Here is a 20,821-nt window from a genome sequence, read left to right as displayed (position 1 = left end):
TGGCGCAGCATCGCATCGGGTACAGCATACCTACACGCGGCAGCCGTACGGAGGCGCGAGTCGACTGCCCATATACGGCCGACTCTCTTTTCTCGTCTCTCCCCGCCACACACTACGTCGCGTCTTTCTCTCTTTCTCCTCTTAACAGCGCCGCTACGTATAAGTATTGTCTACAATGTACATGGAGCTCGGACACTCACCGACTACTATAGGCCTATTCGTCAAATCGCGCTGCGATGACACTATATACCTTATAGACGTGTAAGGGGTGAAGGAGATTTTGAAAAATTTCAAAAGTTTACAGGATATCCCTGCATATCTCAATGATCGTATATCAGGCCCGAGATAATGTTATTACATCCTGTTACCGTACACGGAAGCGGAGCCATACTACGGCATGAATAATCGTATCAAATCGAATCAATCTCGCTTCGCGCAGGTATAGACTCATAGCCGCGCGGTGAGCTTTCGAATTCGGTCTATTAAGCGGTCGCCGCTCGCGCTAGTCTGTGGGCGGTTGAAATTTCATTGCCTCTCCTGTTCATTCGTAAACTTCTTTTTTCTCTGCGTTGTTTTGCTGAACTGGAAAAGGCGATGGGAAACGGCTCGGTTCTGACGAAAACATGTTTTTTTGCCATACTGACTATCTGCATACACGTCGCTGATTTCTTGAGTCACGATCGTGTTTGATATAGGGTATCGAATATTCGTTGAACAATGCCGTTTATCACGGCTTCATTAGCATAAATAAAGCAGCGGAAACTGAAATTCTAGGCCCATGAAAAATTATCACCCCTATAATAATGCCCACGACTCGGCGGAGAGAGGTAATTGTCGTTTGTTCTGCTATCCTTTTACAATTCCTTTTATATATCTTTCCTGAATTTTGTTCTCCGACGCGTGGGCGCACGCGGTATACCCGTTTTTTTTATTACGAAATTAGTCGAATTAATCGAGCCAAACCGCATCGGGATAAACGACGCGATGGGCTCAATCTCCGAGATTGTATAGAGAGAAATGAGACTTTCGGATGCAAAAGTCGATACGAAATAACAGGGTGGAATAGCTCGGTGTATAATACACCGCAGAGATTGATATTTTGGTAATGGGAAAATAATGGCCACAACGACGATAAACAATGGCTCCCTCGATAAATCATCTTCGAATTATCGCTGGAATCGAATCCGTGAATTTTTCTCCCCGAAGTGAAACCGACTACGCCGCGGCTGATTTGCATAATGCGAAACTCTTACTTTTCAACGTTTACTACTACAATGTAAGTCGACAATATAAGTTCGCGCCGTAGGTAATGTATACAAGACAAGGTACCGCGCGAGACGACTGACGTGCGAACGAGCAACAAGGAGTAGCGAACAATAAAGCGCATCAAATTCTCAATCATCATAAACAAGCTGGGTTAATTGCTTTGTTCGTCCGATCTGATTGCCAAGTGTGAAAAGAGGAGCCGACGAGTATGCGTAAGTATACGCCCATAGCTTGTAAATCGTATCCCGAAGACGACGCGAGGAGATACAAAACGCAGAGCTTTCTCGCGCAATTTTCACACCGAGCTGCGCTGTATGGAAATGCTAATTCTCGTCGTTTACGCCGCGGAAGAGCCGACGGAGATGATCCCCGATCGCGCATAGAACGTCGATTTAGAAACCGACCTCGTATATAGCGAGATAAAACAAGCGAATATATTGCGAAAAAGATAGCATCGTCGTTTGGCAAGAACAACGACGGTATGATAAAAACACTCGTGTATAAATCGCACGCTCCGAATGTGTAACAACTACAACGACAATTATATGTACATGATAATCGAGCGAGTAATAAAGGCTCGATCCCCGAATACATATCGATCAGCGCAGGCCTGATTACGTCGAGAAAAACAGACGAAAATACATATATATATATATAAATGTCCCGTATACTTTCTTCCGCACGAGCGCGAAAGCGTCATCAGCTGCAGTGCTATTATACTACTGTGCACTCTCGAGGCTTACTGCAATCCGCAGCGCGAGCGACAACAATGGGATATTGCCACACTAACACACCGCGCGCTCGCAGAGCCTTACTGCACCTTTGCCGAGGTTATGCAATAATATAACGTTTAGTCTCTGGTCGAGTTACTCGCTGGCTCGCGAATCCTCTCTTTTATGTATTTAATGCGTTGGACGAGAGACGAGCTGCGAACGCATCTGTCTATTTTTTTTTTTTTTTTTTTTTTAATTTCAAGACCGCGATATACTTTCTCGCCGGTGATTAGATTCCCTTTGTCTCGTGTGTGTGTGTATAGTCGTCCGAATCGATCTATTAATATTATCGTCAGGCGTCGCAGGAGTAACCGCACGAAGATGGAATACGAAACGACGTGTACAGCAGCTATGTAATAACGAATCGTATGATCGACGACTCGAGGATGAGGCGGTGATTATATCGATTTTTCACTCATCCGCGTGTAACTTTGTTGTGAGCTTGGAATTAGGTATGTAAAATCAAAGAAGAAATATCAAAAACTATAAGCGATCGTTGCGTAATGAAAATTACAAAGTTCGTACTGTAACGAGTAGCTTCGCAGAGGTGATTTCGTTTTGAAAAAAAAAAACAGACATCACAGTTTTCTCATTCACGGCAATCTTGTATAGATACACACTACGCGCTTTCTCAATGAATGACAATTTGCGCAAAGTGCGTCCCGTTTAAAATAATATCCGCACGCGCGCGCGCGCGGAGGATTTAATTAACGAGCGCGCGCACCGAGTCGATTGTCGGATTTTGCAATTTGACTGCAAATCGCTGCGATGTTGCATTGTTTAAATGTTTCGGAACGCGCAGGATTTATCGCGGGATTTATAGTCACCGCGCGCAACTCGTCGTTATAATTATGTCCGGTGCAGTCTTGCATTCGATTTCAGAAATTCATTTCGCAAACTGAATCAGCTGAACCTCGGTCCTGTCCTAATATCATACCCCGGAGATCGAGTACGCCACACACGACGGAGTGTCCAAGGCATGAAAGACCCTATGTCTATGGAATACCTGTTCCCTAATATATCGAAGGAGAATTTCTCTCCTATACAGGCTTAACGTGCCCACTCGCTTATATATATATATATATATATATATATATATATATATATATATATATATATATACACTTACGGCGTTTTCGGAGTGCGACGCGCGCGTGGGCGCGCGAGATGCTTTCGAAAAGCGAACCGACTATACGCGCGTGGGCTCGTTTTCTCGCCTCCTTTTATTATTCTCGTGCGTATGTATGCACGTTCCTCTCTTTCTCTCAAGAGAGAATATTCCGACGTTTCCGATTTTCGGATGTGTCATCCACTTCCTCGTTGAATATTACAATGCGAGCGTGTTTGTATAATATCGAAAAGTGTAGCACACACTTTCAAAATCAATGCGTTGCGCATATACATCCAGGCATACGTCGGTTTACGGAATTAATAGAGTCGAGATAAAAGCAGCGTAGGAGTATTTTCGAGCGGACGAAACGTCAAAGTGCGCTTTCCAACCGGTATATAATAGACAGCGAGTTTTGAAATACCGATGCGTCTACGTGTGCATCTTGAGTGTATACATTCATACGCATATATATATATATATATATCACAGAATTTATTTGTTTACGTTAAAAAAATCGGAGGAAATTACAAGGCGCATCGTTAATGCCGATCCGGTCGCGATCGGCACGCATACATATAAAAGACTCGCGCTAATTCTCATGCGAATTCCTCGCGGCGGAGTCGCCTCCTCGTAACCGTTATACTCGCACACGCATGCGTATAAACACCTCCGTAGAAGTAAGCGCGCATGATGGGAGTAAGTATCACAAGTATCCGCATGGAGAGGAATCCTCGAAGCTCTCGAGGGCGAGGGATGCTGTGTTCTGTTAGGTCAATCGACGAGATAGACGAGAGTTATATTGATCCGATTTCGATCGTACTATTCAATATTATTGGACCCCCGAGAACAGAAGACCTTGACTTCGAAGAAAACGGTACCCTCTCGTATAATCGACTCTCGCCGTAAGCGGCACACACCCGAAGAAGATTTTTCGGCTACGTGAAGCCGAGCGAGTGCGCGCGGAGTTACGGTAATATCCGGTTAATCCAGTCCACCGGCGTCGCAGCGCATTTCAATCTGGCCTTGCGACACGCGCGACGCGATATCGCTTATATATACCTATATACACTCACGCTCACTTGCAGAGCTCCGCCGGCTGCTTACGACGTGTACAATAAAACTGCGATGCCGTCGAGTTATTCGCGCCTCTCGAGATTTCCGCGACTGTCTTTTCCTCCTTCCGAGAGACATTACATGTGTAGGTGCTCGCTCAGCGGTGTCGATTTTTATTTATAATATCCTGCTTGTACATAATTCAGTGTTGTTGTTTTTTTTTATTCATTTTTCAAAAACGATCTCTGCGGATTCCTTATACGCCGAGGCGAGCCGATTTGAAACTACGATACACCTACGTGCTCGCTCTCGCGCGATATCTATATAGCCAAAATGATAATTAGTCATATGGTGTTGCAAAAATTCAAGGCTAAGCGATTTAATGAGTTGTGCGGCAGCGCTAAACAAATTTTCAAATGTGAAATTTCGAATTTAATTAGCTTGTAAATAAAAGTCGCGTGGGCGCATCGAGCACGTTTATATACGCTTGTCTATACGATGTCATTTCTAATATTCCACACCTTCGTATGCTCGAAGTGCATAAACTTTTGTTTATATCGGCAATAATAATGCCTCTTCCATCCCATACCAGGGTCCATCGACCGCACGTGCTTACGAGCTTGCGCAAGCTCGTGACAAAAAAATCCACAAGCCGCAGTCGATGTCCTTGCTCGACCTCGAAATCCAGAATGCCTCTCGTTCTCGAGTCGAGAAATCGCCCACATCGTCGTCGGGTATAGCGCCATTAAAAATCAAGCGAGACGGACGTATACACTATCCAGAGATATGAAGAGGTGTCTCGTAATTGTTGACGCGAGCCTCTCGCGAGCAGCTCCTTGTATGGGTGTCGTGACTGTTTCTTCTTCGTCTGTTGGTGAACGCCTTGCTTGCTTCGGGTGGTGTGTGTGTGTGTGTGTATATAGCTAGGTGTGCGTATAGATATACAAGGACGGAGTTGATGGAAAGGAGAGCGGATAAAGAATACCGAGTGCGATGCGGAGATGCGGCCGGTTTTTTTCTTTGCCCACTGAGAACAGAAATACCGAATCCAATTAGAGGCGCAAACTCGACTTATAAAGGCTTTTTGTAAAAGCCGCAGCGTTCAACAAAAAAAAGCAGACAAATTAACTGTACAAACATTGTATTATACTTTATTCGGGAAACAATAGAGCGCACGTATAATCTTCGCTCTTACTCGGCAAACTTTCTCTGCAAAAGTCGCTCCTCACTGTCGACACTTCTCTCTCTCTCTCTCTCTCTCTCTCTCTCTGCAATACATATCTATATGTATAATTGTATAAATATAATCCTACAGTCGTTGCATTCCTCGTGCCGATCATCACCGAGCGAACTGCCTCCTGTCGCTGTGATTCCGCTTGCCAACCTGGCGGAAGGTCTTTGTACGCTCGGCTCTCCTGGCAGCTCCGGGTTGCTCGCCGTTCAGGCCCTTGAAGTAGCCGTAGCCACCGCCGCCGAGGCGTTTGCGCGGCCGAGAATCCTTGCTCACTCCCACTTCTGCGTTGATTTCTCGTTAAGGAATAATGACTATCTCGTGTATACGCGTGACCTTGGCTTCGAAGCTTGCGAAAAGTTTTGCAAGTGGCACGCGCGGATGGTGTGATTTATGCGAGTAACGTCGAGCGGGGAAGTAAGCTTAGGATGGAAAAGGGAAATTATTACTACATATTGAAAAAGTTTTTGAAAAAATGGCATGCGCTATCTTTCGATAAAGGATACTCAAATCGACGGCCGGAGGCGTCGTGAATCCAAACGACTTGGCGACCTTCGTCAGATCCAGGGTCTCGACGTCGAATATCTGCTTGAGGTGGTGCGAATCGTACGCCCGGACGTACGCCTTGAACGCCTCCTTCGCCGACATGTTCAGGAAGTAGTTCTTCGAGATCAGCTTCTCCATCTGTAAAAGAAATAGTCAAAAATCATATGCGCATGCACGAAGAAATATGGTGTGTCGAGTCGATTATACAGACGAGTAAATGACGAATTGTATAAAAAAAAAAAAAAGAGGTGTAGCCACCGCTTCGATGAATGCCTTATTTGGCTACCACCGAGTTCTCCTCGAGGAATTGCGCAACCGATCTATCGATGTAGAGGACGAAAGTCTAAGCAGTACCAGTGATATTTTTTGCCTCACAAAATTGCTCAAAAAATAACAATGAAAGCGAAGCTCGCACATCCATCCGCATCATCGCTAATTCAGCGCATGACAACCTCCTCGAATCAGCACAAAAGCGTATACACGATTTCGCTAAAAGTGATTCACGAAACGCATAAAATTACACTCGCGTCCATTATGTCGCCGGTTAAAAGACATACCTGCACGCGAGTCTCGAAAATCCAATGACGCCTTTCGTGAATGACGCGGATTGGTATACTTTTTGTTCGGTTGTTTCAAAATCGTGCAATTAGGTGGGGCCGTGACGACTCCTTTTTTTAAAATTCCCAATTTCAATCTCGCAAACAGCAGAAGTAAACGCCGATCGATTATAAGTAAACGACCCAGTGAGAAAGAAGGTCAGCAGCGAGTAAACAACAATTTATTTACCGAAAGGGACCGGTACCAACCCGGCGGCTGGCCATTTGTCGGCGAGAGTACAGTTACCATCTCTCAATGTCAAGGGTAGCCAGAGGCTGTTGCGTCACCGGCGCACCAAATATGGGCCCTTCCGAGGTCCCGCTTACTTCCACTCGCTTATTCTCGAGAACGCGCGCCTCATCCTCGATTTCTGGCGCCGAACTTTCGTCTCTCGAGTCGAGTGCTTGCTTATTTTGCTCACTTCTACTTGGAATTTTATTTTAACCGAGCGAAGATGTGCAAGTCGCAAGAATTATAATTGTCGTATGGTGAAAGTTGACATTTTAACGAGAACTTGGAAAAAAATACTACTGCGTTTAACTAAATTGTCTGAATGGAAAATCGGCTGACTCAACAAAGCCGCTGTAATATCCAGTATCACCTCACAGTCTCTCGACAATGCGATCGCCCTTAACGATCGTTCCTGGAAAAAAAAATCACACGTACACGCACAGTCTCGCTCCTTTTGTATGCGATCGGCGAGCGTACGACGCCGATGCAATTTTCACCATTGCTTCGTGCGGCGTTGCGGCAATTAATTTATATGGAGTCGTTAACCAATCGGAGATCCGGAGCGCGATGACGTTGCCAAACGCCGGGATTTAAGATTGAAATCTTCGATCCTTTTGCGTGCATCTGGATGTAAAATGCGACTGATTAGGCAACGTGACATCGAAAGCTTACCTGCAGCTGTATGTCGGCAATTTTATTCCACGAGAACTCAAACTCGTTGACGGGAACTCGAGCCTGCTTCAAGTAGCGCAGGAAGCCTAGCTCCTCCGGTCGCAGGATGAGCAAGGCGTGACCGCTACTGCCTTCGCCACGGGCCGTTCTACCGACTCTATGAATGTATTCCTGGAATAGGCGTAATGCGTCTCGTTACTCTACCTTTTAACAAAATCGGTATTGCAACATAGTAATTAATTCAACATTGAGATAGATGATTTTACCTTTGGATCATCTGGAGGATCGTACTGTACGATCCAATCTACGTCGGGAATGTCGAGACCTCTGGCAGCTACGTCGGTACACAGTAAAATACCAGATTGTGCATTGCAGAACTGGAAGAAAGTCGTGGTTCTCTTGGTTTGCTTCTGTTTTCCCTGTAATAGACGAGTACTGTATTACGTACGCTCATTAAGTGCGAAAACGAAAAGTGAGAAAAATTTCTTACGTGAATGCTCATGACTGGCAAATCGATGTAATTCAACAGCTCGTGGTGATATTTGACGGACATGCAAGAACTGAAGAAGACCATCACTTTTTTCTGTCTATTTTTCTTCAAGAATGTGAAAAGTAGAAGGAATCGTTTTTCGCTGGGACAAGCAACATATCCTTGTTCCAGACCCTCCACTGTGGCTTTTTCCTTCTCGTCGTCAACACCGACGTAGACGGGCTCTTTTTTCACGGCTAACGTTGTCAATGCTTCGGTCTTTTTAGTCTGCGTTGCACTGAACAGCATAGTTTGTCTCCTTTCTAAAAAAAATAAATAAATCTCAATTATTTCAATATGAATAAAACCTTTTTTGCATCAAAAGAAACGGGGTATCACTAACTCGGTAAAATATTGATAATCTGTTTCAGTTCTTCTTCGAATCCGATGTCGAGAATCCTGTCAGCTTCGTCAATAATCAGACATTGGAGATTTTTGTACAGAAAGTCCGGAGTATTTTGCAAGTGATCGAGCAATCTACCGGGTGTCGCTACAACTATGTTGACGCCTTTCGACAGTTTTTGTGCTTCAGTTTGCCTGCTTGCACCACCCATTAACAGACCATAAGTGTGATAATGATATTTCATCAACTCTTTGAGGACACCAAACGTTTGCATGGATAACTCGCGTGTTGGAGAAATGATTATACATCCAGTTCCTACAAAATTTACATTAAATATTTTATTTTGCTTTTCTATGAAAAAATATTGTCAAATATAGATAGGCAGATATTTTACCATTTCGGGGCATAAACTTGAGTTTATAGATAAGTTCTACAGCAGGAATGAGGAAAGATAAAGTCTTTCCAGATCCGGTTTTTGCTGCACCTACTAGATCTCTTCCTTCGAGAAGCGGAGGTATTGACATAGCTTGAATCTCTGTCATGTCTGTAAAGCCCATCTCTGCAATAGCTTTTAAGGTATTTTCACATACCTTATCCTTCAAGGTAGAGAATGATCTATCTTTTGTGAGTTCCAATCCAACAGATGTACCAGGTACTGTAAAACAAACAGAAATATATCAAAATTAAAACTGGAAATCACTCTAGGTAAATATCAATGGCAATAAATACTCACAGCTTGATGTAGCTTTATCCTTGGTATCCTCTGCCGAATCAGAATTTTGCTCCTCATCATTTTCTTTCTCCTCTTCGTCATCTGATTCAGAATTTTTGATTTGCTTATCACTAATCTGTTCTTCTTCTTCGTCATCTTCACTTTCTTCTTTTACTTTGACCTTGTTCTTTTTGGTTTTCTCTACAAAATTAAAAGAAATTTTAAGATTTTTTATCGCGTATGTGATACTAGACAAAAGTTAAAAAAACGTAACCAACTTTTAACTGGTCCATCCTCTGGAGACTGTCTTTTGACACCTTGTTTTGCCTTAACTTCCAACTTTTCCTCCGCATTTTTGAGTTCTTCAGCTAGAGTCCCTGAAAATGAAGCAAAATATTCTAAATTTCAAACGACTCTGACGTTAATTATCAACAAGTAGTTGCAAAATTTGACTATTGTTTTTGTTTTCATAACCTCTAATATACAAGTGACTAAGAACATACCATTCTGCTTTTGTATTTCTCTCTCTTTTAGGACTTTCAGCTTGTTTTTCTCTCTTTTCCTTATTTTGCGCATCAACACTTTATCGGGTACAGACATTTTCTATTGCTTATTTTATGCAAAAATCACAATTCACAAGTTCGCATGTTCCATGTGGTTTGAACAACAACAAGAGAGCACGCACGCTGTCGAGAAGGTATATACGTTAGTCAATGAATACTATTAGGGTATAGATGGGAGACTCCGAGTATCTCACGTGCGCGATATCTAGTAATTTCGACGCATACAAAATTTATTGTCACTAAAAATCTGTAAAAACTATATTGTATTATTGTATAAATTAAAGCATGAATATGGCTCTTTCAATTTCTTTTATAATATAATGCAATTTAGTACGCTATTCCCGTACCGTTCTCGTTTTATAAGTACCGCATCTACACAATTTGCCTCATTGCAGGGGCGTAAAAAGAAGAATGGCGGCTCTTATGTTATACACGTGCGGATACAGCTCTAACCTATTAAAATGTAAAGTCTTCAAAAATACCGACTAGACTTTCAAGTAAACCAGAGTGTTTATCCGTTCGGTGTTTAACTGCTAAAAATTATAGAGTCGATGCAAAAAAAGTGATAAAAATGTCTCACAGTAAAGTATTTCAACGTAATCGAGCTCTGGGATACGTGAGCAATCACATCCCCGTGGTTACACGTTATATCCAGAGAAGGAAGGAAAACTTAATAGTTACATGCACTGGTAGAAATTTTCACACATATGGATGTTCGCATTTTACTCTACTCAGTGTATCTGGAGCTCATCCTGAGGACATAACTTGTCTGTCTGCTGACACTTATCATGTTTACACGGCTAGCGGTAACAAGATTTATGCATGGAGAAGAGGTAACGAGTTGAAACACACCTATAAAGGACATGAATCCCAAGTGCACCTTCTATTGCCCTTTGGGCCTCATCTCGTGTCGATTGATGAGGGTAGTAATTTGATGATCTGGGATATTAAAACAGAAGAAGTTGTTTCGGAATCAAATTTTAGCAACAATGTGTTCAAGATCACTGCCCTTATGCATCCCAATACCTACATTAACAAAATACTGTTGGGAAGTGAGCAAGGACAGATGCAATTATGGAACATCAAGCTGATGAAGATGATATATACTTTTAGTGGATGGAACTTTTCTATAAGTATCATTGAACAAGCACCTGCAGTTGATGTTGTTGCCGTGGGATTAATAGACGGAAGAATCATCTTGCATAACTTGAAAGTAGATCAAACTGTTTTTGAATTAGTGCAAGATTGGGGTGTAGTCACTTCGATTTCATTTCGAAGTGATGGGCATCCTATCATGGCAACTGGCAGTCTACAGGGACATATTGTACTTTGGAATCTTGAGCAGCGCAAAGTAGAGAGTCAAATTTTGAATGCTCACTTTGGATCTGTAACTGGATTAAAATGCCTTCCTAATGAGCCATTGCTTGTTTCTTCGTCACCGGACAATACATTGAAGCTGTGGATATTTGATTTGGCAGATGGCGCAGGAAGATTGCTGAGGCTTCGAGAAGGACATGCAGAGCCTCCAACAGTTATACGGTACTGGTCTATTTTTTAACTATTTTTTCAAAGAGAAATCTTACTTTGACAATAATTTTTATGTATTGTTTTCAGATTTTATGGAAATGACGGCCACAATATTTTATCAATTAGTGGAGATTCATCATTGAGAATATTTTCCACCCAAACTGAAACTTTCAACAAAAGCCTAGGAAGAGCTTCTTACAACAGAAAAGCATCAAAGAAGAAAGGAAGAGCAGTGGATGATCCTCTAATAATGCCACAAATGACTAACATTGCAGCAGAGAGCACAAGAGACAAGGATTGGGACAACATAGCTACCACCCATCTTGGTTTGGGTGTAGTTACAACTTGGTCTTACGACAAACTGAAAATGGGAGAGCACAAACTGTTGCCAGAAAAATTCAAGTTTAACATGAATGTCACTGCCACTACTGTAACTATAACTCAATGTGGAAATTATGTTCTTGCTGGCTATAACACTGGTCATGTGGAAAGATTCAATATACAGTCTGGAGTGCACAGATCATCTTATGGTTCAGATAAAGGAGCACATGAAGGTCCTGTCAAGGGAATAAGCGTTGACTGCCTGAATACAGTTGTTGTCACTGCTGGAAGAGATGGCAAAGTGAAGTTCTGGCCTTTCCAAGCTTTAAAGCGTAAGTGTAATTTTTCGAGAATATCTTTAAACTAATACAGTATACAAAGTTATCGTATTTATAAGCCTATTTTTATGTAGCTAATGATAAGGAGCCAAAAACAGTTATCGACGTAAAAGAATCAGTTGAATGGCTACGCGCTCACAGGGAGAATTCTCTACTTGCCACAGCTCTCCAAGATTTCACGATCGTCTTGATCGATGTTGACATGCAGCGAATCGTTCGAAGATTCGAAGGGCACACAGGTCGCCTCAATGATGCAACCTTTAGCCCTGACTCTAGATGGCTTGTAACTGCCTCCATGGATAGGACGATAAGAGTTTGGGATATTCCATCTTCTCAACTAATAGACATCTTTCAGGTCAGTAAAAATTTTATCGTACTGCTTAGTCAATTAATAAGGCAATCATTTTAACGAGTATGTTTCCCAGGTACCCGAAGCTAGCACGTCGGTAAGTTTCTCACCTACCGGCGAGTTTCTCGCCTCTGCGCACGTGTGCAACTTGGGGATCTTCTTGTGGTCCAATCGGACCCTTTATTCCCATGTACCTCTGAAAGCCGTTAAGGCTGAGGACAAGATTCCGAGCATTTCTCTTCCGGGATCCACTGCGGACGCTATCCCAGATTCTTCAGACAGTACGGAGGAAGCTATGGTTCTTGACGACGACGAGGACGAGGACTCCAAAGAATATACATCTCCGGACCAGCTTAGCCCGAAACTCGTCACCATGTCTGCCCTGGCTACCTCTCGCTGGCTGAATCTGCTGAATATTGACATAGTGAAAAAACGCAACAAACCGAAAGATGCACCTAAAACTCCGGCGGCCGCGCCCTTCTTCCTACCCACGGTTTCGGCGCCCCAGTTGCAGTTTGACTTCTCGGACGTGCAGAAGCAGCAAGACTCTGCCAAGCTTCTAGCTCATCCCGATTTTCAGAGTTTGACGCCTTTCGGCCAGCTGCTCGAGAAGACGGCCGAGACAAACGACTTTGTCCAAGCTGTGGAAAAGCTGAAAAGCATGGGACCTAGTGCCATTGACCTAGAAGTGCAGTCCCTCGCGTTCGACATGAGGTGCGCGGTACCGATGCTCCTACAGTTTCTTAAAATGATCAAACACATGCTCAAAAGTAAGAAGGACTTTGAGCTTGCTCAGGCATACCTATCGCTCTTTCTTAAGTGTCACGGAACGATGCTGAGTGAGGAGCAGGAGCTGGCCGAGTTTCTGTCTGATTTTCAGAAACTGCAACTTAAGAGCTGGAAGGTCGTTCGAGAGAAGCTCTTCTACAATCTCAGTGTTGTTCAGCATCTCAAAAAGACGTAGAAAGAGAAAGAGGAGGGAAATAGTGTAAAAACTGTTTATATCGATTTTTAACGTATTATTATCTTAGTGATAATAGTGTAAATAAACTGAAATTTGGCCAGCCAAGTTGTTTCGTTCAATTTTTTAGGATTGTATTCGTACATATACGACGTCATATTTTTCGATAAGTTTAAGAATATATAAAAATATATAAAATTAAAAACAAAAAACATTGCTTCGTACATTTATTTTCTAATTATCCTTTTTTCAAACTCTTTCTTGTAGAGTGAGTTTAATTTTTGCTTTTAAGAGTAAAAATTCTTTTTTATTTATTTATTTATTTAACTCCAGAGTTACAAAACAATTGCATTAATTTATAATTAATTTTATACATTATATTATATTCTTCATTTTATACATTTAAAAAAAATTAACTGCAATAATGTAAAGCAAATACTGTATGCATAAAAGTATATTAACTGTAAAATAAAAATATCAATTACTATCTTGAAAAATATTACTTTATTATCAAAATTTACAAAAAGTACATTGCAAAATTACATTTTTCTCTTAAACGATTAGTTGAATACAACAGTACAACAAAAATTTGTTGTCCAAAAGAAATACAAAATTAGTAACAAATCATCATCTTGATGTATCTTATACAGTACAAGAATTAGTAAAAAATTATAAATGAACATTCTCAAAGCACAAGCCCTTGTGGATGAAAATTCAAATAAATATTAAAGAAATATAGTACAACACAAAAACCTCGATCATTAAACTTGACAGTCTAATGAAATGTATGTTCACTTTTCAAACTAAACACATTCAATCTATTCTCTGTAAGTGAAAAATGGTTGTAACTGATCCACAGTCATTGGAGGTAATGCAAGATCATCAATGTAATTCTTAAAATGGGCAACAATTCTATATAAACTACGCCTGACAGCAGAGCGAAGGGCAGTCAAAGTTTGTTTCAAAAATCGATCATCACTCATTGGCTTCCTAATTGAAATGTTCATCTTTTGCAATTTATCTAATGACTGCTTGAGTTTTAGCAGCACTTCAATTATTTCAGGCAAATCCTTTTGTACAATTCCATATGGATCTTCATCCAAAGAGACTGCAGCCAGTGAAGAAATTGCATCTGTTGCCCAAATAACAGACTGCCCATCATTGAGCACATGCCTTAATTTATTTTCAAATTGCTCAGCAAACACGTAGGAGATTAGCCTCTTTGACAAGAGATAGTTTATAATATTTTTTTTTACATTTTTAAAATACAGTGAAACAAAGTTTTCAGTTGCAATTGGTTGGCATTCCACAGTATCTATGACGGGTGGAGCACTAGCGGGTTTCGGTGATACAAGACTTCTCATTTGATATGTGTAAGGTTTATTTGTTACTTGAGCAGTCAATGTTGATACATTTTTTGTTATTGGAGCTACCTGGTCCTTTTGAGTTACGCTAGCAGAATTCAAACCATCCGAGAATTTCTTTATTAGAGATAGACTTTTTTCAACAACACTATTCCAATTATATGGGTGACCTCCAGGCTGACTCAATGTAAAAAGCAGCGCTCTTCTAGATCTATCCTTTTGAGCAATCGTTACAAGATCTAAATATCCCAATTGTTGCAGAACTGGTATCTTTTCCATCGTCAGTGCATCCGTCAATGAAACTTTTGACTTTTCACTAAACTGCACAGCCTCGATATCAAATGGGATCCATTCTGTTAGATAGGCTTGAAATAACAAGTGCATACTTTGTATTATGAGAATGAAAAGTACAGCGTGCAACCAAGCATAAAATATCAAAGACATGCTTAGTAGCCTAGAGATTTTGTCAAGAGGCATTTCCTCAATCAACAGAGAGAAGGGTGATGTGAATAGGTTTCTGCAATACTGTCCAAAAACTGAGTAAAATCCAAGGAAATAAATCATGGGCCATATACCATCTAGCAGTGCATTGGCAATCACAGTCTGGATTCCTCTCTTAACTTGAGATAACTTTGACTGAGGTATGATGGAAAACTGCAAATTTCTGGAGCCCATATAGCTAGCATTTGTAAAAAAGTATAAACCAATCCAAAATCCTTCCAGCAGTAGAAAGTAATGCTCTTCAACCAAGCAGTAGCCTTGAAACTTCTCACAACTCTTAACAAGAGATCCATATCTACCTCCTTCCACAGACAAGTGCAACCATGCGAGAACACCTCCCAAAATTGTGTAAAGTCCTCCAACAAGTAGGTTGTGAGGTGTAAAGATATGACAAAACTTTACAAATCGGCTAGAAGTATAGGCAACTGGATTCATATAGTCTTTACTGCAGATTATGCCTTGCAAAAAAACGACTACAGAGAATACCAAAAAATAGGTCCACATTCTTAAACAAGTGACGACGTTCCAAGTATTCTGTATCCATTCCAGTGGATGCGTTATCTTTAAATTGGTGACTAGAATCACACCGCTCATCAAAATAAAGTGTACAATGATACTGGAACCTATGGCAAAAAACATTCGTTGCACTAAGAGTTCCTTGCAATTCGTTTTGTTCGCTTCCGCTGTTTTATTCATTATTGATGTGATTTCGTAGATATTTTGAAGAAATCACAGCTTCTAAAAAAAATCTCTATTACCCATCTTCCACTAATGTATAAGAGAAAAATAGCTATTTTTGAAATTAAAAACTTACTTGTATCTGAAAAAATGCGATAGCTCTCAAAATACTAATAAACAATGCAAATGATCATTATTGAAAATATCCTCCGGTGGTATTATAACCTTAAAACATGTGGAAGAATTCAAAACAGATAAAGCCGGCAACTGACATCGCGCCTTTGACACCATATATATAGTTTTCTTGTTCATGTGGTGCCATCTTTAGTGTTGCTAAACCGTTATTATATTTGGTTAAAACTTTATGACTTTTAATACTATTTTTGTATATAAGTAGAAGGGAAAATAGAAAATAAGTTTTCTCTTATTTGTAAGTAGTTTTACTTATATCACTTTGAAATTCATACCTTATACATATACTATTGTTTATGAATATTACTGTATTTTAGGCTAGAAAAGTATATTCTGAAGTTTTTAAAATTGTCGAATGATTTTTAAAAATGGATTCTGATAAAGATATTTTTATCAGAAATCTAACATTAGATAGCTGTGATACGTGTTTGACTTTTTTACAAAAAAAGATAGGCGATGTAAGTTGTGTCATTTGGGATGCAGCTTTGGTGCTTGCTAAATACCTTGACAAAACTAGTCAGAAGAATAAGTGGTTGAAAGGAAAACGAGTCTTGGAGCTTGGAGCAGGCTTAGGGTGTGCTGGAATTGTTGCAGCTTGTTTTGGGTACGTAACGTCACTTGTTAAATATTGCAATACATTTTTTTCTTTAATAAAATTAGTCTCAATAATGTAGAATACTTTTTAAATATTTTTAGTGCTCATGTTGTTTTGACCGATTTGGCAACTGTATTACCAATGCTTGAAAAAAATATCAAGGCTAACGAAAAGCAGTGGAAATCTTTAGGAGGAGTTGCTGAAGCTCAGGTTCTCGAATGGGGAAAAGAAGTTAACAACTTGAATTTCAAACCTGAAATAATTCTTTTAACAGATTGTGTATACTATGAAGAGGTATGTATATATTTATACTTTTAAGTTTTAAAACATCTTTACAAATATTAATACGATATCCATTTTACTTTCAGTCAGTCAAGCCACTTTTGGACACCATGGAAGTATTTTTTAATAATGAGGGGACCTACGCAATTTTATCACAAGAAGAAAGAGACACGCCAAAGCAAGTTTCTGTTTGGAAAGAGTTCATAACAAAGTTAAATGAAAGATTTAAAGTTGAAAAAATTCCAATGGCTGAACAGCATTCAACTTATTCTTCTCCTGATATTCATTTGATGAAAATTTCCAAAAAATAAAGCTAATTGTTATTGTAAATAAAATTTTGTATATTTTTAAGGTATTGTTTTTAATAAGTTAAGAAAAAACCCACATTTCAAATTAAATCTCTACCTTACTTTTATTTTTATAATTAATTTACTAATGTTCTTAGAAATAAAATCTTTAACATAGTTCATTTATTTTTTTTTTATACAAAAATTAGAAAACTTTATTACATATTTTCGCTTAACTGCTCTTGCAATTTGGCGTAACGTTGTTGCAATGCTTGTTCCCGCTCTCGCTGCCTATTCACATCTTCCAGAAGTGCTTCAAGCCTTCTAGGCAAAGCAGCCTCTTCTTGAGCTTGCAAAAATTTGAATGTAGATAGCTCAAGCCGTAGCTGCTCAATTTGCTCATTCAAATCATTGTACTGTTTCACTAATACTTGAGCTCGATTCTGAAATTGAAAAAAAGTATTAAAAAATTTATACGATTTAAGTATAAATAAGTTGTTTAATACAATAGGAATAAATTCAAGTACCTGATAGCCTCCTAACAACACCTTCAATTTCTTTTCCATCTTTGCTGCTCTTCTAGCTTCAGCTGTCATATGCATCCTGTTTTCCTCTAATTTTCTTTCGTAAGCTTCTATCCTATCTTTTTTTGAAGCCAAAGTGGCTCTTGTGTATCGCTTCTGAGGTTCCAAATACAAAACCTAAAAAACACATGTTAGGTAAATTGAGGATTTGTCATTTGTATAAAATATGATATACAATTAGAAGATTAATGTTAATTCTTGTACCTGTGATAAACATTCTTCCCATACAGTGCTATAAGATTCCAAGCTCAAATCTCCATGGGCCATCCCTTCTTTGACCACAGACATTTCTTCTTGCAGTAGTTTCTTTGCCTGCAAACAACCAAAAAACATTGAGTGATTAAATAAATGACATAAAAATTCATGAAATATGAGAAATTAGAACTTACAGTCTCGAATTCGTCCTTTGAAACTTCTTCATAAGGATGCTGTTCTAAATAATTGTTCGCTTGATTCATTATCGTCTGCGCGCGTTTATGATTCGGTACAACGGGATTCATCAATGTGTCATATTGCATCATACAAATCATTTCCTGCTTAATGAGTTCTTCTGCCTGCAATTGTGAAATTTTAAAATTGGAAATATAAAATTTTATTTAATTTAAAAATAGGTGCTTTGATTTCAATAGAATCTCTTACCCTTTGCAAATCAGTCAATGAAACTTCTGTAGATGGCCGTAGTACGTTCATGTTTACTTCGTTCGGTCGTGGAAGCGACCTTTGTATCACCTGTGAACGTTTCTCCAACTCTCTTTTTTCTGTGAAAAATATATAAGCAAAAAAGTTTAATTGACTGAATTTTTTCTTCAGATGATATAAATAAAATAAAAATTTACTAACGCTTTTCTAGTAATTCTTGTTGAGCTCTGGCGTCAATATCTGCCTGATCTTCGACGACATCTGTTGTTGTTGTGGCACCATCATCTTCGTTTATTTCTTCTTCTGGTACAACGATTTCGTAATCATTTTTCGGTTTTGGAAGTGATTCCAGGCCCGCGCGCAATTGTTCTTTAACTGCTTTTATTTCCATTGGAGTCTGAGAAGCCTCCAGCGCATCTTCTGGATTAATATTTAGTTTATCCCGAACTGGAGTTTGTCCGGGTAAAGCTAAGGCATTCTGCTGCCTTATTGATCCTGGAGTAGCTGGAGTGGCGTCACTTCTTTGAGACTTAAAAGGTGTAGCCAGAACTGTGTTTGGCGTGGCTACAGCATTTGGCGTAGGAACTACACAACTGAAATCTGCATTACTTAGAGGAGTATTTAATCCACCTGCAAATATAATATATTTTAATTGATTAACACCTCTTTCTACATATTGAATATTGAGACGAAAAGGTATGCTTTGGATAAAGCTAAGTTTTATGTTGTACCTTTTAGTGGGGTGTCCACATGCGTCAACGCCATAACATTCTGAGCCTCTTGCAATACTCTGTCGACGGCAGCTGGCGTTCTTGGCGTCATTGCCGTATTTGGAGTCAAAGAATAATCTGCCAGTAAACTATCGGATGCATTATTTCCTCCTTCGAGAACGATCTCTCGAGCCGCCTACAAAATTAAATTGGTTGGTTATTGATTATAAGTCAGTCTGGAAAATTTTGTCTGCTTGGTAATGACGTTTTACTTACCTCAGATGCACGACCCAACTTGACAACTTGTTGTAGCTCTTTGTCGGATATTTGTGGTTCTGGTAAAACCAGTTTACTCCTTTTTTTCAGAGGTTCATTGTTGATCATACTCTCTGGTATGTCATTTTCCTTGCGTTGTTTCAATTTCTGCTTGTCTTTTTTCCTCTCAAGCTCCTCTTTTTCTTGCCAAGTAAGCTGATTCGCTGGCCTCAAATTGGAGAAGTCAGAGGCAAGAGGATCAATTTCTTCTGCAGAAGTATCGTAAAACCCTGGGGCAGGTTTCTTCTCAAATGGTATTTCTGTGTTATAATTTATACCACGTTTTCGTTTGTTTTTCTGCTGCACTTGAATGCCAGCAGCTCTTAATTCACGTCGCTTTTGCAAAGCGGCAAGTCGACGGGCTTCCTCCAACTGCTTCTCGCGAGCCTTTCGTTTGGCTTTTTTACCTTGAGTATTAGCCAATCTGGCTCTTGCCTCTGATAACATCTCCAGTTCATCCTCATCCATATCCTTAGGATCTGGACGAGCAGGCTTTGTTTCTGGATTGGGATCAATTTCACCAGGTTTCAGTTTTCTTGGATCATCAACACTTTCATCTCCTTCTTCCTTTTTTTGAGCTTGATCTCTGTGAAAAATTCAAAATTCATGAATATAGAAAATATACAAATTCTACACTAAATATAACTTATTTCAAATATAGAATTGGAACAAAGTACATACAGCAAGTACTCGTATCGTTCAAGGCATTGAGCAGCTGTTCTGCCAACAATAGGAGCAATAGTCCTCCACTGTGTGGGCATGAGTTTTGCCAAATGAAGAAGCCTCTCATCTTCTTCTCTGCTCCACTCTGTCTTTTTGATGCTTGGGTCTAGCCACTCAAACCATCTGGCCTTACACTGTTTGGCCGACTTTCTATGTAAAAGGGAAGCTATTCGACTCCACTGATTCTTGCCGTACTTCATGACGGCGGCTTTGAGGATCTCATCCTGAAAATAGTTGTGAACATTTTATGATTCATTTAGCAGTAGCTTAAATTCTATTAGAATCATTCTTCATATACATTTGCTTATAAACACATCTTCAGATGTACATCAATTATAATGTATGATCTTTTAAAAATAAAAATGGCTACTTAAAGACAATAACTTGTGTGGTTTAGTCACAATAGCAATTATGATAAGTTGTTAAAGCTCAAAATTTTCAAAAAATTAGAGAATGGTGATATATAAAAACAATGTAAAGTTTAAAACGAAACTAACGCATAATCATTTCAAACTATTGTTTTAATTTGACTGAAATAGAAGTATAAAGTATAAAAGTACACTACATGTAGGTTAGAAACTTACCTCAGTGTTGCGCCACACGCCGCCCTTTATCATAATACGCGGCATTTTGATGGTTTTTAGCTGTTTGCTCAAAAACTTCTACTATAATAATTTAACCGAACTATTTATAATCATTAAACAATCTCCAGAAACTAATCACAATCTTAATACCGCGGCTGGTACAGCGACACAGACACAGCCGACCATAGACTGCGGACTGTGACATGACACGGCCTGTACCGGCCACGGGCCAACGCTAAACCGG

General features: G+C 39.8%; 5 protein-coding genes across 7 annotated transcripts; 2 read left to right on the top strand and 3 right to left on the bottom strand.

Annotated features, from left to right (window-relative positions):
- Positions 1-5,542: 5,542 nt before the first annotated feature.
- Pit (pitchoune) lies at positions 5,543-9,664 on the bottom strand. Its single transcript, NM_001129798.1, has 10 exons — positions 9,568-9,664; positions 9,343-9,441; positions 9,086-9,265; positions 8,747-9,007; positions 8,353-8,667; positions 7,971-8,272; positions 7,747-7,899; positions 7,481-7,651; positions 5,941-6,118; positions 5,543-5,718 (listed from the first exon to the last, which is right to left on the bottom strand). Exons 1-10 carry the CDS (start codon positions 9,662-9,664, stop codon positions 5,543-5,545), a joined length of 1,932 nt encoding a protein of 643 aa, NP_001123270.1.
- Positions 9,665-9,977: 313 nt separating this feature from the next.
- On the top strand, positions 9,978-13,335 carry LOC100679400 (WD repeat-containing protein 36). Its single transcript, XM_003426009.5, has 4 exons — positions 9,978-11,166; positions 11,242-11,807; positions 11,888-12,168; positions 12,239-13,335. The coding sequence occupies exons 1-4, from the start codon at positions 10,199-10,201 to the stop codon at positions 13,124-13,126; spliced, it is 2,703 nt and encodes a 900-aa protein (XP_003426057.1). The 5' UTR covers positions 9,978-10,198; the 3' UTR covers positions 13,127-13,335.
- A 273-nt stretch (positions 13,336-13,608) lies between these two features.
- Positions 13,609-15,951, bottom strand: Ndc1 (nucleoporin Ndc1). 3 transcript variants are annotated; one of them, XM_008206896.3, is made up of 2 exons: positions 15,803-15,951; positions 13,609-15,726 (listed from the first exon to the last, which is right to left on the bottom strand). In XM_008206896.3, exon 2 carries the CDS (start codon positions 15,682-15,684, stop codon positions 13,942-13,944), a length of 1,743 nt encoding a protein of 580 aa, XP_008205118.1. In that variant the 5' UTR covers positions 15,685-15,726; positions 15,803-15,951; the 3' UTR covers positions 13,609-13,941. The 3 variants fall into 3 exon arrangements, with proteins under 3 accessions (XP_008205118.1, XP_008205119.1, NP_001123269.1); XM_008206897.3 differs by having other exon boundaries at positions 13,609-15,723; positions 15,803-15,912; NM_001129797.1 differs by lacking the exon at positions 15,803-15,951 and having other exon boundaries at positions 13,942-15,684.
- A 3-nt stretch (positions 15,952-15,954) lies between these two features.
- On the top strand, positions 15,955-17,199 carry LOC100120701 (protein-lysine methyltransferase METTL21D). Its single transcript, XM_001604258.5, has 4 exons — positions 15,955-16,096; positions 16,176-16,462; positions 16,555-16,747; positions 16,822-17,199. The coding sequence occupies exons 2-4, from the start codon at positions 16,227-16,229 to the stop codon at positions 17,044-17,046; spliced, it is 654 nt and encodes a 217-aa protein (XP_001604308.2). The 5' UTR covers positions 15,955-16,096; positions 16,176-16,226; the 3' UTR covers positions 17,047-17,199.
- On the bottom strand, positions 17,129-20,789 carry LOC100120676 (cell division cycle 5-like protein). Its single transcript, XM_001604239.6, has 10 exons — positions 20,578-20,789; positions 19,952-20,217; positions 19,232-19,856; positions 18,977-19,151; positions 18,447-18,875; positions 18,246-18,364; positions 17,996-18,160; positions 17,811-17,918; positions 17,550-17,723; positions 17,129-17,465 (listed from the first exon to the last, which is right to left on the bottom strand). The coding sequence occupies exons 1-10, from the start codon at positions 20,620-20,622 to the stop codon at positions 17,241-17,243; spliced, it is 2,331 nt and encodes a 776-aa protein (XP_001604289.1). The 5' UTR covers positions 20,623-20,789; the 3' UTR covers positions 17,129-17,240.
- Between the last annotated feature and the right edge of the window lie 32 nt (positions 20,790-20,821).

The sequence above is a fragment of the Nasonia vitripennis genome, chromosome 3, assembly GCF_009193385.2.
Source record: "Nasonia vitripennis strain AsymCx chromosome 3, Nvit_psr_1.1, whole genome shotgun sequence".
Classification (NCBI taxonomy): Eukaryota; Metazoa; Arthropoda; class Insecta; order Hymenoptera; family Pteromalidae; genus Nasonia; species Nasonia vitripennis.
The sequence above is the reverse complement of the archived record's forward strand: the minus strand, read 5'-3'. Positions and strand labels throughout refer to the sequence as shown.

Bases quoted from the DNA above. Each gene is read 5' to 3' on its own strand.
- Pit (NM_001129798.1), bottom strand. From the start codon at position 9,664: ATGTCTGTACCCGATAAAGTGTTGATGCGCAAAATAAGGAAAAGAGAG. The intron at 8,668-8,746 runs GTAAAATATCTG...TAAATTTTGTAG, and splicing joins CAAGTTTATGCCCCGAAATG to GAACTGGATGTATAATCATT. The intron at 5,719-5,940 runs GTATCCTTTATC...AAATCAACGCAG, and splicing joins GCCTCCGGCCGTCGATTTGA to AAGTGGGAGTGAGCAAGGAT.
- LOC100679400 (XM_003426009.5), top strand. From the start codon at position 10,199: ATGTCTCACAGTAAAGTATTTCAACGTAATCGAGCTCTGGGATACGTG. The intron at 11,167-11,241 runs GTACTGGTCTAT...TATTGTTTTCAG, and splicing joins GAGCCTCCAACAGTTATACG to ATTTTATGGAAATGACGGCC. The intron at 11,808-11,887 runs GTAAGTGTAATT...ATTTTTATGTAG, and splicing joins GCCTTTCCAAGCTTTAAAGC to CTAATGATAAGGAGCCAAAA.
- Ndc1 (XM_008206896.3), bottom strand. From the start codon at position 15,684: ATGAATAAAACAGCGGAAGCGAACAAAACGAATTGCAAGGAACTCTTA.
- LOC100120701 (XM_001604258.5), top strand. From the start codon at position 16,227: ATGGATTCTGATAAAGATATTTTTATCAGAAATCTAACATTAGATAGC. The intron at 16,463-16,554 runs GTACGTAACGTC...AAATATTTTTAG, and splicing joins ATTGTTGCAGCTTGTTTTGG to TGCTCATGTTGTTTTGACCG. The intron at 16,748-16,821 runs GTATGTATATAT...TTTTACTTTCAG, and splicing joins ATTGTGTATACTATGAAGAG to TCAGTCAAGCCACTTTTGGA.
- LOC100120676 (XM_001604239.6), bottom strand. From the start codon at position 20,622: ATGCCGCGTATTATGATAAAGGGCGGCGTGTGGCGCAACACTGAG. The intron at 18,161-18,245 runs GTAAGAGATTCT...TCACAATTGCAG, and splicing joins CATTGACTGATTTGCAAAGG to GCAGAAGAACTCATTAAGCA. The intron at 17,724-17,810 runs GTACAAGAATTA...TGTGTTTTTTAG, and splicing joins GGGAAGAATGTTTATCACAG to GTTTTGTATTTGGAACCTCA.